Source organism: Plecotus auritus (assembly GCF_963455305.1).
Source record: "Plecotus auritus genome assembly, chromosome: 1".
NCBI lineage: Eukaryota > Metazoa > Chordata > Mammalia > Chiroptera > Vespertilionidae > Plecotus > Plecotus auritus.
Genome location: NC_137770.1, coordinates 48059851 through 48077060, shown reverse-complemented (window position 1 = coordinate 48077060; position 17210 = coordinate 48059851). Strand labels below are relative to the sequence as shown.

The 17210-nt window shown below is 39.6% G+C and overlaps 1 protein-coding gene across 4 annotated transcripts in view; it reads left to right on the top strand.

Moving 5' to 3' along the window:
- The window catches only part of MAP2K5 (mitogen-activated protein kinase kinase 5), a 289315-nt gene that overhangs the window by 90793 nt on the left and 181312 nt on the right, over positions 1-17210 (top strand). For all 4 annotated transcript variants that reach the window (XM_080670938.1, XM_080670940.1, XM_080670939.1 and 1 more), the window contains exons 9-11: positions 5496-5535; positions 11300-11368; positions 11464-11545. In XM_080670938.1, coding sequence (XP_080527064.1) covers positions 5496-5535; positions 11300-11368; positions 11464-11545 — 191 coding nt within the window. The remainder of the gene's footprint in view (positions 1-5495; positions 5536-11299; positions 11369-11463; positions 11546-17210) is intronic.

Sequence of the window (17210 nt, the reverse complement as noted above, 5' to 3'; positions counted from 1 at the left end):
TATATTTGATCCACAGTTGGGAGTCCAAAGATGTGGAGGGTCAACTGTATGCATTGTTCTATGCCATCTATACTAATAAAAGGGTAATATCTCCTTCCAGGAGACCTTCCAAACATCCTTCTGGACAAAGCCATGCTGGCGGGGCCAAAGCATAAGCGGTTAGGGGCGATCAGGCCAGGAGGGGAGGGCAGTTGGGGGTGATCATTCCGGCGGGGCGGGGGACAGTCGGGGGTGAGCAGGCCAGCAGGGGGGGCCAGTTGGGGGCAAGCAGAGTGGTGGGGGGGCAGTTGGGGCGAGCAGGCCAGCAGGGAGGGCAGTTGGGGGCGAACAGGCTGGCAGGGGGGGCAGATGGGGGTGAGCAGGTTGGCAGGGGAGGGAAGTTGGGGGTGAGCAGGCTGGCAGGGGCAGTTGGGGGCGATCAGGCCGGCAGGGGGGGCAGTTGGCGGCAAGAAGGCCGGTGCGGTGGCAGTTGAGGGCGAGCAGGCCAGCAGGCAGAGTGGTTAGGGGCGATCAGGCAGGCAGGCAGGTGAGCAGTTAGGAGCCAGTGGTCCTGGATTGTGAGAGGGATGTCCAACTGCTGGTTTAGGCCCGATTCCACAGGGGTTGGGCCTAAACCGGCAGTCAGACATCCCCGAGGGGTCCCAGATTGGAGAGGGTGCTGGTCGGGCTGAGGGACACCTCCCCCCCTGCCCCGTGCACAAATTTTGTGCACGCGGCCACTAGTTTTATATAAGGGACTTGAGCATCCATGGATTTTGGTATCCATGGGGGTCCTGGAGCCAATCTCCCTGTGATACTGAGGTTAGTTAAGTTTTTGGGAAGTCAAAAGTTATACATGGATTTTCGAATGTGTAGTAGGTAGGCACCCCCAACCCCCCATGTTATTCAAGAGTCAACTGTGTATTAAATAAAGGTATGTAGATTCTTTTTAGGGTAGCTTATATATTTTTATTTAACCTAAGGAGAAGGATAAATGTAGGTTCTCATTTAGCCATTGTGATAGTGAGATGGCATTTCTGCTGAGATGAACACCTGAATGTGACACTGACCACACCTCTCTGTACTATAGATAACTTATAGTAGTGGACAAGAGGTAAACATGGTAAGAAATCTAGAATTTGAAACATGGTATAACCATAGCATGTCAGATGGCTATTTTAATTCTTTGTCTTCAAAGTTGGTTCAACATGAAGTAATTCTACCAGTTATTCTCAATAAATGATATATTGCAGCCATTTGCCAGTCTTCATCATTAAAGCTAACTTGCTGCTTTAGTCTATTTTAACAGGTTCTACTCTCAAGACACCTGTCTACCTTGTAAACTTCATAGTTTCTTAAAATATAATGCATGCCAGCGCTGTCTTCAATACTTTACCTGTTATCTCATTGAATCCTCACAACTCTATAACGTAGGGACCGATTTCCCCATTCCAGACTTGAGACAGCTGAGACGCAGTGAGGTTTACTAACAGTCCAGGTTCACACTGTTAAGAAGTGCAGAGCTGGGATCAGAACCCCAGGAGTGACTCCAGAGCCTACACCCTTCACTCCTTGCCTGTCAAGCTAGGTTGGCAGTGATTGCAGAATGCTTCATTGCCTGCAGAGATTCAGATGTCATGGTCCTTAGTCCGATTGAAATAGGTCAGCACCTTTATAAATTTTGAATTATGAGTTTCCCTGTTTCAGAACACAATGAAGAAAACATAAACATCACTGCATATTTCCTTTAGGTGCTAAAATATGTGTATTCTGCCACAGTCCCATTCGTGGCTTTGTCATTTACTGCGTGAGTTTGGACAAGTTTTTTAACCTGGGTTTTGGGTGTTTCCACTGTAAGAGGAAAGGATTAAACTAGACAATTCTCTATATTTCCTCCTGACTCAGTAAATTTTCTATTCTGTACTCTACCAGAATTAAAGGTTGATATCAACTTTTTTGTCAGTCATCTAGATCCTATTGCTCCAAATGAAAAGAAAAAGGATGGATAGTAAGTGTTCTTCTCTTTTGTTGGGTTCTTTGTTATTTCAAATACTCAAAAAGTTTATACCAAGGTACTAGCTTTTGCCATCCTAAAGTGTATATGTTGTGTGCTCAGTTTTAAGGGCAGAGAATATTCCCTGAAGGTCTGTGCTTGTTTGAAAACAAAATGGAACACTCAAGTCTGAGCACTAAAAATATCTCATAAAATGCTTCCTCCATGCACTCATTGGAACAGGTAATTACTGTGGCAACAACAAACTAATTTGAAGTGTTAGCTGTTAATTAAAAGAATGCAGAGGTGTATAGTTGTCTTTTGGTGTAACCAGAGCCTCCATTCAAACTTCATTAATCACTTTACAGTTAATGTGTTGAGGAAGGTCAAGACAATTGGGATGCAGTATCCGTTGAGAGTAAACAAATTCCTTTTCTCCAGGTGGAATGCCATTTGCAAAGTTAAGGTGCATATTCCACTTATACCTGGCAATGCCTTTGTCATCCACTTCTCCTTGATGATTAAATGTTAAGTTGGTACTGTCATTACACTGTAAACCAAACCACACAGCATCTTTATTGCTCGAAATTGAACCCAAACTTCCATGGATGAATTAGCGTGCATCATAATTAAATCATCAAGCTTCTCCTTTTATTTCACTTGGAAATAGGAGACCTTTCTTTTAGAAAAGAGATCATCTTTCTTGACAAGCTCATTAAGTTGCCAAACTGTTCAGTATGGTATATATTAGACTATCTGCTAACCACTTACTTATCGCTGCTGTTGGTCTCAAAAACCCTGGTGTTGCTTGTTGTCCTAAGTAGCAACACTGTTCTTGTTACGACTTTTGAATCCTTGTGTATGCATTCAACTATTAGTCTTCACATTTGAGTCTTTGGTTAGTGATTCTAATATAGAGTATTTTTTACTCTGTGGTATGTAAGAGGAAAAATAATATATCATTATTAAATTTTACATATTATATTACCTACTAGAGGCCCAGTGCACAAAATTCTTGCACTTGAGGAGGGGGGTCCCTCAGCCCGGCCTGCGCCCTCTCACAGTCTGGGAGCCCTTGGGGGATGTCCCCCTGTGGGAGTGCACTGACCACCAGGGGGCAGCTCCTGTGTTGAGCATCTGCCCCCTAGTGGTCAGTGTGCGTTATAGTGACCAGTCGCTCTGCCATTGGGTCGATTTGCATATTAGCCTTTTATTATATAGGATATTTACATGGAATAAATTCCTTCAAATCACATTTTAAATTAGCTTAGTCCAGCAACATCTCTGTCAGGCACTGAGGAAAATACAGTGTATGTCTTTATACATCAATTTATTACCTGAATTCAGATATATAATGAATTAAATCATAGTCTGAAATGTAGTTTCATGTTGTAAAAGTCTGACATTAACATCAATAGGAAAGTAAGTGGTTATTTGTGCTAAACCTTTGTGGTATAGGAGTTCTTATACAACATTTCTTTATATAAAGTGTAAAAAATTTTAAATCATTCAAGTTTTATAAACTTGATAGTATTTATGTATACTAGGGAGGTTGATATTTAGACAAAGTCTGTAGATACTTTTTTCACATTAAAGTGAACAATGCCAATTTTTGTAATCTTGCTTTTCATTTAAATAAGATACAATTTCTCTATAATTAATTGATAAAATAAAACCTAAGTTTACCTTCCAAAATTGGTTCAACCTTTGTCCACTCAAGTAGGAAAAACAGAATGAATTTCTTATAACACTCATATATGGATATGTAGATACAGTTACATGTTTTGTACTATTTTACCTGAATTTATAACATTTTATATATGAAAAGTTATAAATACTTGTGGGTTCTTAGTAACTAAATTATCTCTATAAGTCTTTAAAAATACTTATCAGTGATTGCACAGCTATGTAAATTTTCTAAAAATCATTGAATTGTACACTTGAGAATAAACAAATGATGAATGAATTAGTGTGCATCTAATTATGCCTCAATATATAATTATGCCTCAGTAAAACTGCTTAAAATTTTGTCAGAACAACCACATAAGTATTTCTGTCAAAACAACAGAAAATAATATTTTCATTTGATAATAGTGAAATGCATATTTTGTTTTTGTTTTAAGAAATGAGCAATTTTTTGCAGCCGTTTATGATCATGGATGTTAAGTAGACTTATCAGGGTGATTTTTTTACAATATGCATAAGCAAATATCACATCATTATGTTATATACCTGAAATTAATGTAATGTTACATGTTGGTGATATCTCAAAAGAAATAAAATAATACGTATGTTTTACTATTAGGTTATTATCAAGTAAAAATTGGGAGCCTGGTAAATTTTGCAACTTGGCAGCTGAGGATAGGGAATTCCTGGCAAGGGAAATTACATTCCTCCACAAGTTTTCTACCCCACTCACATGTTAGCACTAGCCAGGTGAGAGGAAGAACAATCCAATCTTAGCTAATGTGCAGAATCCTCTATGGAGCAAGACCTTAATTCTTCCAAAATTATGTGTTTCTTTATACTTTTATGGACTTGCAGTAACAGTGTTTGTTCATGTTGTGTGGTTCATTGTGAAGTTTTTATATAAGGCAGGCTGTTTCTAGATAATGGTCAGAATGTACAGTCCTTACAGTACACATATGAAAGGCCACATTTCATTTAAACATAAAAAGGTCTTGATGAGATCATGGTTTTTATTTCTGCAAACCTTATTCTCTTTTTCATAAATGAATATATTCATATTCCTTGACTTGTAGTTATTTCACTGTTATCATATGAGTTTGTCTCTCTTCTGAAGCTTTTTCAATATTGAGAGGTGCTGGCTTTAGGAAAAGACGAAAACCACATACTTGAGTCTTATAACCCTGTGACTTCTTATATGAATTTATATCTATCTTAAGCCATAGCTAATTCCATGTAGTTTTGAGAATATTTTGATTAAATGTGGGAATATAGTTGATTTGTATATATAATTGAAATAAAAAGAAGGAAAACCTTCCATTTTTTATGGCTCTGTATAATGCTTAGCAGAGCTGTAGGACCTCTCTCGCCTTCTCTCTCAGTCTCTCACTCTGACAGTACGCTGTAAAGCAAGCATGTCAAACTCACAGCCCACAGGCTGGGCATGCCTCGTTTATTTGGCCTGTATTAGCCTTTGAGTTTGACATGCTTGCCATAAGGGATCTAGGGCCAGAATACTTGGATTTGAGGTCTAGTTCTGCCACTTTCTGACTTTGTGCCATTAGATAAACTACTTCTCTGTGCTTCAAAGTTCTTATCTTTAAGGAGGTAATAATGACAGCATTACCTCAGAGGGTTATTTTAAGGTAAGGTATAACTAATCATTTTGTAAACCATTAAGCTCAATAGAAATGTAAGTTACTAATGTTATTAGTATTCTTTGAAAGTATCATATATCCTATTGCTGCAGGTGTGTCCAGATTTACATTTATGTCCTTAACTATTTTCTAGGTTGTTTAGTGAACCCAAGTAATTTTGTTTGTTTTTCTTCCCATAGAGCATATCATGTCCCAAGTGGGAAAATACTAGCTGTAAAGGTAAGTACTGGATACATTTCATAAAATTCATGATATTCTTGATGCTCACCACTTTTTCTCCACTCACACCCCCCATGTTTAGCTTGAGTTACAGGTAGGGATAAGGAAATGAAATGGTTTTAGGTTTGGAGTCGGAGGTGGAAGCTGCAGCAGTGTTGTGACATTCAAGCTCCTAACGGTTGTGCTGCTTTTAAGTTGAACTCGTTGCCTTATCTGAACCCAGGTACTTTCACTTCAACACTTTGATACATGTATTTCTCGCTAATAAGAATTCCTTCCCTGTGTCTCCAGCTATCAAAATCCTTAACACCCTTCAAGGATCAGCTCCAAAGCCACTCTTTTGGACTTAGGTAGATAAATAGTCACTTCTGATATATCTATCACTTTCTCACTTTCTACTTTGACTCTCTAGAATTCTCTGTGTTTCTTATGGGTGTTATCACATGCTGCCTTGTTGTTTGCTATTAGTATACATGTATGTTTCCCCTATCATATTGAAATCTCCTTGTAAATAGAGAACAGCTCTCATCTTGTTTTACTCACTGATTCATGCGGAGCATTGCACAAAGGGCCTGGTGCAGAGTGCTGTATGTAATGACTAGATGTTCAACACATAATTTGTTGAATGACTGACTAAATAAATACATTTTGTTCTTTTGTTTTGGGGTGTGTGTGGTTTTTTTTTCCCGTTTACTCATTCATCTTTTGAAGTAACATCTTGAAAGTAGGTTCAACTCGCATACAATATATCCCATAGTGTTCTTTGTATGGACCATTACTCTCAGCCAGAGTATTTCTTAGCTTTATATATATATATATATTAAAGGGTGAAATGAAAGGTTAGCACGTCTGATCTTTTCCTGACCCTATCCTGACTTTTGTGTGACTTCAAGCATGTCACTTGAACCTCTCAGTGACCTCAGCTGTGACACGGGGCTGCCTGGTATCACAGAGGGATTGTGAAGAGCAGCAAATCACAGGCCTTGTCTGAACAGAATCACCTGCAGGGTTCTGATGCCGGCATAGAATGATGAGGGAAATTTAATTTCCCAAGCCAAGTAGTCAGTTGGACCCACACTTCGAATATCTGTGGGAGCAATTAGATAAAAATCTTGAAAATCTATTACTGTTCCTACTCAAAATATTTTTAATTTTTATACTTCTAAATGTTTTCATTTTTTAGACAAAATGAAACAACTATATTGTAATATTTCCCTTTTCAGACATTAAAGGTGGGAAACTATCACTTCAGATATTTTTTAAAGCAAGTTGAATTTTGGGAAGAATAGAAGTACCTTGAATTTTTTATTTTATAGTACTGAATTTAGAAAAATTTCTGCCTCAGAGCATTTTGAAAATGATACTAATCATTTTTTAAAGATAAGTATTTGATATGACTGTAGTATGTAACTCATGAAATGTGTTTCTAATTAGCTTTTTTGGGCAGGGAGTGGTGTAGGTAAGCAAAACAATTGCAAACAAGTAGAGCAGAAAACAAATAAAAATAGTGTTAGCCATCTTCAAATAGAACCTTTTTATAAAACCTTTCAGTGTATTCTATAAAACCTTTCAAAGAGTAGAGCTTAATAGATTTCCCAGTATTATTTATTTTCTAATTGGGAAAAAACATCCATTTAACAGGAAATTTCTTAGCATTGTATGTAGCATGGGCTGATTATCATTCTTTGACTGTTTTGGGTTTCTGCTGCTTTTAAACTAGCATTTAAATGGACCATTTGATTAATCATTTGTATACTGACTGTAATCCTCCCAAATTTCCTTTCTGAATTGTACATACTGTAAAAGACAATTATGTTGCCACAGATTAAATAAGCGAATTAAAATAGAATAGCGGCTTAATTTGACCTGTGATTTTGCTCTCCTTCCCTTTAGTGGAGCATGTGCCACTCCAGCAAATAAATGAAGTCATCCACGACAGGTTGTGATGAATTGCCGTATTTATACTGTATATTTTAATAGCCTCACACTAATTTAAATTGAGCACAGAGTAAATTATAATTCAGTCACTTGACTGCTTATATTTAACTTGACAACTCATCCTTATTTGTCCTGGAGGTGTAGCGAAGAGCAGGGAAATGCACTCAGGTATTTCAGTTTCTCACTTAACCCTTTCTCCATGAAATGCTTCATATTCGGAGTCTCTCCAGTTTGAGAAATTTAGCTCTTCCTATGGAGAAAAATAGTAATAATAATAATAATAATGAAAACTCAGGGAGTCTATCCTTTGCTTATACTTCAAACAGAAAATTAGTATTTCCATGATTTTTCCCATTACCTTCAAATAAGGAATTGGACTTGTTTATTTTTCAGTTTTAAAGCTCACTCACAGGAATGCCCAAGGGAAGGAGAATTAACCTTCCACCTAGAGTGTCAAGTCTCCCAGAAAATAGAAGAGCATTTCAGAAATTATTTTAAGGTGAATTTTAATCTCCCTCTCAAGTTCCCAGAAATTACTTTATTCACTTTTCTACCATTATAGAATCTCTACTGTTCTGCACTATAGCAAATACCAAGGATGATCAAGACCTATGAGAGTACAGTATTACTTGCTACATTTTAGGTCAGAGTGGCACTTTTATTTACTTTGGTATTTATATGTTTGGTTTTATTTATTTATTTTTAAATATATATCAATTTTTTTTATTGATTTCAGAGAGGAAGGGAGAAGGAGAGAGAGAGAGAAACATCAGTGGTGAGAGAGAATCGTTAATTGGCTGCCTCCTGCATGCTCCTCATTGGGATCGAGCCCGCAACCCAGGCATGTGCCCTGACTGGGAATCGAACCGTGACGTCCTGGTTCATAGGTCGATGCTCAACCACTGAGCCACTCCAGTTGGGCTATTCCCTATTGACATGGTGGTTTTAAATTCAGCTGTAGAAATCAAGCAATCCATCCCTTCCTCTCTAGAAACAGCACCTTACTTAGAGCATTATGGTTGTAAGGCACACTTTAATTAAATCCCACATCACTTAATGGCCACTACTCTAAGATCCTATACAGCAAGCATGTCAAACTCAAAGGCTAACATGGGCCAAATAAACGAAGCATGCAGCCTACAAGTTTGACATGCTTGCTATACAGGGTGCTGGGTGTGAGGGAGGGAGCTAGAGAAACATGTACAAGACTCACCCTTTGCCCTTGAGGAGCTCACAACCACTCTTTATTCTTTAGACTTCTGTTTTTAGAAGATGAGGTATGAATGCTAAAGATAAATGTGGTAAAGGAAAAAATAAAGGGCCAAAGCTAGAGATAAATTCTGAGGGAGGGCTTTGGGGCTGGCTTCCTGAGATGGTGGCAGCATTCCAGCTGGGCCTAAAAGATAGAAAAGATTTTATAATCAATGACTGTGGAGTAGAGAGAGGAAGCTCACCTCAAGTGGAAGGAACAGCAGAGCAAAGACTGGAAGTGGAGAAAGCACAGGACATGTGTGGATCAGTAAAAATCATCTGGTTTCAAATAAGGATTGAATTTGTGATGGGGAGTAGTGGGAGGAGCTAGAATAACAAGTTGGAGCTAGACTGTAGAAGAAGTCCTTGAATGTCATGCTAGAATTGTAACTTTATGCTAGGCCAGTGGTCGGCCAACTGCGGCTCTGTTGACTAATGAGTTTGCCGACCACTGTACTAGGCCATGGGAGCCCAATTAAGATTTTTGATCAAGTGGACAATACGTTTACAGCCAGTAGTGTGAGTTTAATTCCAATGTGTTGGCTAGCCCTGTGGAATTATGTCATTTATAGAGTGTGTGCTTGGAGATGCAATATAGCTTGGTAGTCATACTAAGTACTGTGTACAGTCAGACCTCCGTACTCCAACATCACCCATCTCAAACAGTTTACTTCTCAACCCAATAATACTTTCATGCTGATACCTGTATGATCAGTGATGAGTCTCTCAGGTGACAAAAAAGAGAATGCTTGAGTATGGGTCAGTTTACCACTAAATCTTACATTGTTAACATCTCAGGAAATTGTGCTGTGAATATTTTCATATTTTTTGCTTTGGTTGCTGTTTATTTTTATTAAATTTTCAATTTTTACTCTATATTTCATTTCCTTTTTGTTAAATTTTCATTTACATTTCATGTCCTTTTTGTTTTTAAAGTATGTATTTATAGATTAAACAGTATATTAGACATGTATGTAAGAATGGTTAAAACAGGGAATCACTTGGGGGTCTGGAATGGATTAATTCAATTTACATTATTTCTAATGGGAAAAAATGATTCTGTTTCGAACAGCCTTCCGGAATGAATTGAACCAAGGTTCCACTGTAAATGTATTTTTGAAACCTTAAATAAGTGGTTCTCAACCTTATTGTGGGTTAGAATTCACCTGACAAGTTGTTGTTGTTTTTAAATACTAAGAGGTGGGTCTGCCCTCAGAGATTTTGATTACATTATGCCTATGTATCATCAGGATTTATTTAAAGTGCCCTGAGATATTTATGAAAATAACTTTAAATTAAGGTAATTATAATATGAGGCCAGGTTTGAGATCCGCTGCTTTAAAGTAAATAATAACTTCATTCCATTTACTAGTTTTTTAGGATGAAAGATTCCCTGTACTTGACATGGTGGTGTGAATAGATCTAATAGTTTAAGGCATAGACTTGAAACACTAGGTGAATTTATTTTGTTGCTAAGTTTTATACAGGAACAAAAATGTAAGTGAATATTGTTGGCAAAATGACTATTGATCTGGAGAAGTGTTTCTTGGCAGTTTTCTATTACACTTACAGGCTGGTTTAGTGAGAGCTTTTATAAATAACCCTAAAGCAAACTCTTGATAGAAACTGGCTATGCCTTTTTTATTTTTTCCCCTCCCCCAATGGATGTCATTACTATAAAATGTGTTTTAGAATTAGCCTTTCTTTCCTTGCTCTATCAGCAGTTTGCAATTTATAATTTATGGATTTTTTTCCCTCTAGTATGATTATATATATATTCTGCAGTTGTAATACAAAATGTAGTTCAATGTTGGATGGTGTATAACTACTGCTGTCATGGTAATCCTGGGTGTTCAGTTTTTATCTAGAAATGTCTAGAGTCAGAAACTCTGCCACAGACCTTAAAATTGTCTTTCAACTATTTCATTCTCATCACTCTCTTTTTTTAAGTAAAAAAATCCTCAGAGTCAGGAAGGGGCCAGATGTTGCCAGGCCACGTGGCTCCTCAGAACCTTGGGTTCCTCCTATAAACGAAGGGGGTTAGATGAAATAATTTCTGAGGTTCCTTCAAGCTCTAACATTTTATAACATTATTAGCAAAGAAACATTATGCAACTGGGAGAATAAAAAAAGATGTTTTAAAAACCTAATAACCCTACTTTAAATGTCATTTTTACTCATCAACCTCTTCTGCTTATCGCCTAGTGTCTGAATTACAAGGCAATATTTTTTTTAATGGTTTCAGAGTCACTCCTATCTTTCTCTTCTGAAAATAACCAATGTGGCCAAAATAGGGTATATAAATTAAGGGTGTTATAACTTAACTGACTTTTAAAGCTATTAATACTGACCTTTGAGACCTGGCTTTTTCCTTGGTCCCATCAATCACTTCTATACCACCTCCCCAATACAAAGGATTAGACAGATATGGATACAGTTTGTATTACTGGGGGGTTACAATAGTGGGGAGGAGGAAGGTGAAATGAAGAGTTTAGTTTTTATGTTTCATAGCGAGTATAGCTATACTTAATTTAAAGGTAAATAAATGTATCAATGTATTCCTTTCCATATTTAGGTTATACTACTAGATATTACACTGGAACTTCAAAAGCAAATTATGTCTGAATTGGAAATTCTTTATAAGGTAATTTTTTCTTGGTCATTTTTTTTTCTTATAAAGCATGCCTGTGCTCTTGGCTTGTAAGGTTTTTAATTAATTTTGTCTTATTTTTGTTACAGTGTGATTCGTCATATATCATAGGATTTTATGGTGCATTTTTTGTAGAAAACAGGATTTCAATATGTACAGAATTTATGGATGGTGAGTTTTTCCTTTTATAGTATTTTAAAAATTATTTTTGTGAGGTAGTGCTTTATAACCTGGTTTTGATATAAATGTCAAGTAGAATGAAAAATAATTAGAATATACTAATAATTAACTTTATACTCTAAAGCAAGCATGTCAACTTGCAGCCCGCGGGCTGCATGCCTCATTTATTTGGCCCGTGTTAGCCTTTGAGTTTGACATGCTTGCTTTAAAGCATCTTAGTGTTAAGTGTTTCTGGTGTTAAATATTTAGAGCTGACCTATAATTTCAAGAATGTGATTTCATTTACTTTTATTAAAAATTTAGATAGAACAAATTAAATGCTAGTCCAATCGGTGGTTTGATATTTGATTCTTCCATACAATCTGTCTTTACTTGCAAAACAGATGTTCTTTTCTTTTAATGTTTCAATAGCCAAAACATATTTACTTTTTAAAAAAATCAATTAACCCAGTGTCCTATATTTTTAGAAAGAAAAAGGTTAGTTGCAAGATAAGAAATTATTTTTTAACACAGCTGTTGAGCCAAGATGTGTTAGTTTTCTTTGGACTCTAGCCCTTTCTCTCTTTATTTTTTTATTCATTTCCAGTTTGGTAACTCTTTCTTGACCTGAATATTAAGGCAGATTTCTTGGTATCCTATCAGTGAAATAGTCGTCATTGTTATTATTGACCCACTTAAGTCTTTAAGTTTTGCATATTCATTGTTGCAGTATCTGACCCATTCAAATTCAACAAGTTAAAATATACTTAGTTCATTTTGGGAAATCTCAGTACATTACTGAAGCAATTAGTTTATGCCCTATAAGACTTTTTAATGAGCCAGCATTGATGCCTTGATACTATAGTAAGGTATATAATATGCTCTAAATTAGTTATAATAGATGCTAAGAATTACAGTTCCTTCAAGGAGACTGACTAGAAAAAGTGGATTCATAGAGCTAGTAGATGTTATTATTTTATGACTATTCATCATTCTTTTTAAAAATATATATATTTTATTGATTTTTTACAGAGAGGAAGGGAGAGGGATAGAGAGTTAGAAACATCGATGAGAGAGAAACATTGATCAGCTGCCTCCTGCACACTCCCTACTGGGAATGTGCCCGCAACCAAGGTACATGCCCTTGACCGGAATCGAACCTGGGGCCCTTGAGTCCGCAGGCCGATGCTCTATCCACTGAGCTAAACTGGTTAGGGCTCATCATACATTAAAAAATTTCTTTATTGAGATGGTATGTTCAAATGCCATCAAATTCACCCTTCTAATTTGTACAAAACCCATGGTTTTTAGTATATTCACAAGGTCATGTAACCATTCTTGTCATTAATCCCAAAACGTTTTTATCATGCCCAGAAACATACTCCATACCAATCAGCAGTCACTTCTTACTCCCTCTTTTCTCTAGTCCTTGGCAAACACTAATCTATTTTTTGTCTCTATGGATTTTCCTATTTTGGACATTTCATACAAATGGAATTTATATAATATGTAGCCTTTGTGTCTGACTTCTTTCACTTAGCACAGCGATTTTCAGCCAACGTGCCATAAGAATTTTTAAAACATGAAGTACCTGACTAGTTAGTCAGGGGCATTAACCTCTTTTCCCTTAGATTGTCAAATAAAAAATGACAACAGCCAACACAATAATAGCCATCTAGTGTGAATGCCCGGTCTTGAACCATAAATATATAGGTCTTATAATAGAGTTGTATCTTATTGGTCAATTCACATAATAAGGTTGTATCTGATTGGTTAATTTTTGGTACCAGAAATCCTTATATACAAGTATAGGCACCTGATTTTTTTAAAAGTCACTTTGGAGCAAAAAGGGTAGGTAATTACTATTAATCAAAATTATACCCCCCTTTTTTTTGTCAGGTAGGCAAAAAATATATTTTTGGTGTGTCATAGAATTTTACTAATTTATGTGCACCATGAGATGAAAAAGGTTGAAAATTGCTGACTTACATAATGTTCTCAAGATTCATTCATGTTGTATCACATGTTAGTACAGTCACGTGCCACATAACAACATTTTAGTCACTGCAAAAACTGAATGCTCCCATCCTATATAATAAAAGCCTAACATGCAAATCGAATAGCAGAAGGACCCATGGAACAGATCGGTCACTATGATGCCCACTGACCACCAGGGGGCAGACGCTCAACTCAGGAGCTGCCCCCAGCCCGCAGGCCCCAGGCCAGCCAAGGCAGGCGCCAGCGGGGGCCTCCTGATAGCCCGCAGAGGGAGGTGACCGGTGGTGGCAGGGTCAGGGCCATTGAGCAGGTGGTGCTAGGCTGGCCAAGGTGGGTGCCAGCAGGGGCCCCCTCCCCTGATCGCCCCGCCGGTCACCCCACAGATCGGCCGTGATTGCAAGCCAGGCCTAGGGACCCTACCCATGTACGCATTTCGTGCATTGGGCCTCTAGTAAGATTATAATGGAGCTGAATTTCCAGGAAGAAATGGAAATATATGTGGTTCAGAAGGAATTATTTTTCCTCTGACAGAAGCAATATCTGTAAGGCTTGGCAATAGATTCCATCTCACAGCACCTCAGTTTTGAGTGCACAGATTACATCCCAGTCAGTCAGCCACTGACCTGTTTCCCCACAGAGGAGACTGTCCCCCAGCCCTACATATTCAGAGCGTTCTTGCAGCCCTCCCAGATCACACTTGATGGTCTTCAGAATTATTTGCTGTAAATTCTTTGTTGAGAACCTAAGATCCTATAAGGACCCAGGTCCACAAGAACCACTTTAACAAGTTTTAAGGGCCATTGCACTTTTAGTGTGGAGCCAGCGTATTCCTGTACTTTTGACATATTTTCAGGTTGTAATGATATAACACACACATAAATTTTGTTTCTTCCATCAATTGCTAAAGAGAGCCCTTTGTGCCAGAAAGGATCAATGGAACCAAAATCAAATTTCCAAAGTAAAAAATATTGAATCCTCAGTTTTACACCCTCTCCATGTTAAACACCCTCTATTTTAATGTGTACCACAAGTTCCTTAATCTCACCACTGCTCCAACATGCAATAGCCAAAACCACATTGCCATAACAACCCCTTGTATTACTTTTTCTCTCTATCTTGATTTCTTATTCCTACTCTTCCTCAGGAAGAATCACTTTCACTTCCTCCCTACATATCACTATTGCAGTGATCTGCTCCTTACTCAGTTTCTCTTTGGTATTTTTTTTAATATGTTTTTTCGAGAGAGAGGAAGGAAAAGGAAGAAGGGAGAGAGAAATTCGATGAGTGAGAAACTTAAATCGGCTGCCTCCTGCATGTCCCCTACTGGGGATAAAGTCGCAAGCCAGGCATGTGTCCTGACCTGGAATTGACCAGTGACCTCTTGGTGCATGGGACGACATTCAGTCACTAAGCCACAAAGGCCTAGCCTCAGTATTTCTAACCAATCTAGTCCACATCTCTGTACATGGAGCAGCATTAACAGATTTGATGTTCTATTTTTGGCGCTGTTGGAACAGTATTTATAAATTCTACAGTAGTGTACAGTAATATCCTAGGCCTTCACATTCACTCACCACTTACTGACTCACCCAAAGAACTTCCAGTTCTGCAAACTCCATCCTATCTAATAAAAGAGTAATATGCAAATTGACCATCACACCAAGACACAAGATGACCACCGCCCCCATGTGGTCAAAGATGGCTTCCCCCATGTGGACACAAGATGGCCGCCACAAGATGTCCTGCAGGGCAGGGCAGTTGTGGGAAGTTAGGGGTGACCAGACCAGCAGAGGAGGGCAGTTGGGGGTGACCAGGCCAGCAGAGGAGGGCAGTTGGGGGTGACCAGGCCAGCAGAGGAGGGCAGTTGGGGGTGACCAGGCCAGCAGAGGAGGGCAGTTGGGGGTGACCAGGCCAGCAAGGGAGGGCAGTTAGGGGGGACGAGGCCAGCAGGGGAGGGCAGTTGTGGGCAATCAGGCAAGCAGGGAGGGCAGTTAGGGGTGACCGGGCCAGCAGAGGAGGGCAGTTGGGGGAGACCAAGTCAGCAGGGGAGGGCAGTTGGTGGGGACCAGGCCTGCAGGGGAGGGCAGTTAGGGGGGACCAGGCCTGCAGGGGAGGGCAGTTGTGGGCGATCAGGCCAGCAGGGAGGCAGTTAGGGGTGACCAGGCCAGCAGAGGAGGGCAGTTGGGGGGGACCAGGTCAGCAGGGGAGGGCAGTTGGGGGGGACCAGGACTGCAGGGGAGGGTAATTGGGGAGGGGGGCAGGCCTGCAGGGGAGAGCAGTTGGGGGGGACCAGGACTGCAGGGCAGGGCAGTTGGGGGAGGGGGGGACCAGGCCTATAGTGGAGGACAGTTCGGGGGGACCCAGGCCTGCAGGGGAGGGCAGCTGGGGGAGACCAGGCCTGCAGGGGAGGGCAGTTAGGAGTGACTAGGCCAACAGAGGAGGGCAGTTGGGAGAGACCAGGCCAGCAGGGGAGGGCAGTTGGGGGGACCAGGCCAGCAGGGGAGGGCAGTTGGGGGGGACCAGGCCTGCAAGGGAGGACAGTTGGGGGGGACCAGGCCAGCAGGGGAGGGAGCTGGGGGGGGACCAGGCCTGCAGGAGAGGGCAGTTGGGGGGGGGGACCAGGCCAGCAGGGGAGGGCAGTTGGAAGCCAGCAGTCCTGTATTGTGAGAGGGATGTCCGACCACCCGTTTAGGCTTGATTCCAGTGGGATCTGGCCTAAACGGGTGGTCGGACATCCCTCAAGGGGTCCCAGATTGGAGAGGGTTCAGGCTGGGCTGAGGGACACCCCCCACCTGTGCACGAATTTCGTGCACCGGGCCTCTAGTTTATAAGTACGCTGTATAATAAGTCTGCCATTTTTTATCTTTTCTACCTTATTGTACCATTTATATGCTTAGATACTCAATTACTTTTCATTGTCTAACAGTTGCCTACAGTATTCAACACAGTAACATGCTGTATAGGTTTGTTGCCTAGGAGCAATAGCCCATACCATATAGCCTAAGTGTGTAGCGGGCTGTAATATCTAAGTTTGTGTCAGTGTACTCTGATGTTCACACAAGGATGAAATCGCCTAACCATGCATTTCTCAGAATGTGCCCCATCATTAAGCGATGCATGACTGTATTCATTCCTTTTTTTAAAAAAATATTTTATTGATTTTTTACAGAAAGGAAGGGAGAGGGATAGAGAGTTAGAAACATTGATGAGAGAGAAACATCGATCAGCTGCCTCCTGCACACCCCCTACTGGGGATGTGCCCGCAACCAAGGTACATGCCCTTGACTGGAATCGAACCTGGGACCCTTCAGTCCACAGGCCGATGCTCTATCCACTGAGCCAAACCAGCTAGGGCTCATTCCTTTTTATGACTGAAATTTTTTTTACTCATTCATTTGTTGATGGGCATTTGAATGTTTGTACTTTTGGATCATAGTATATTTTTTGCCCATCTGACCAAAAAATGGGTATAATTTTGATTCATTCTCAAGGCACAGCTATCGTTAAAATTTTTATTTTAAAATCTAGGGGGGAAAGGTTGTTGTCATTTTTTGACTGTCTAAGGGAAAAGAGGTTAGTGCCCCTGACTAACTAATCAGGTATTGCATGTTTTAAAAATTCTTGCGGCACACCGGTTGGAAATTGCTGCTCTAGATTATTGTAACTTTGTAGTAAATTT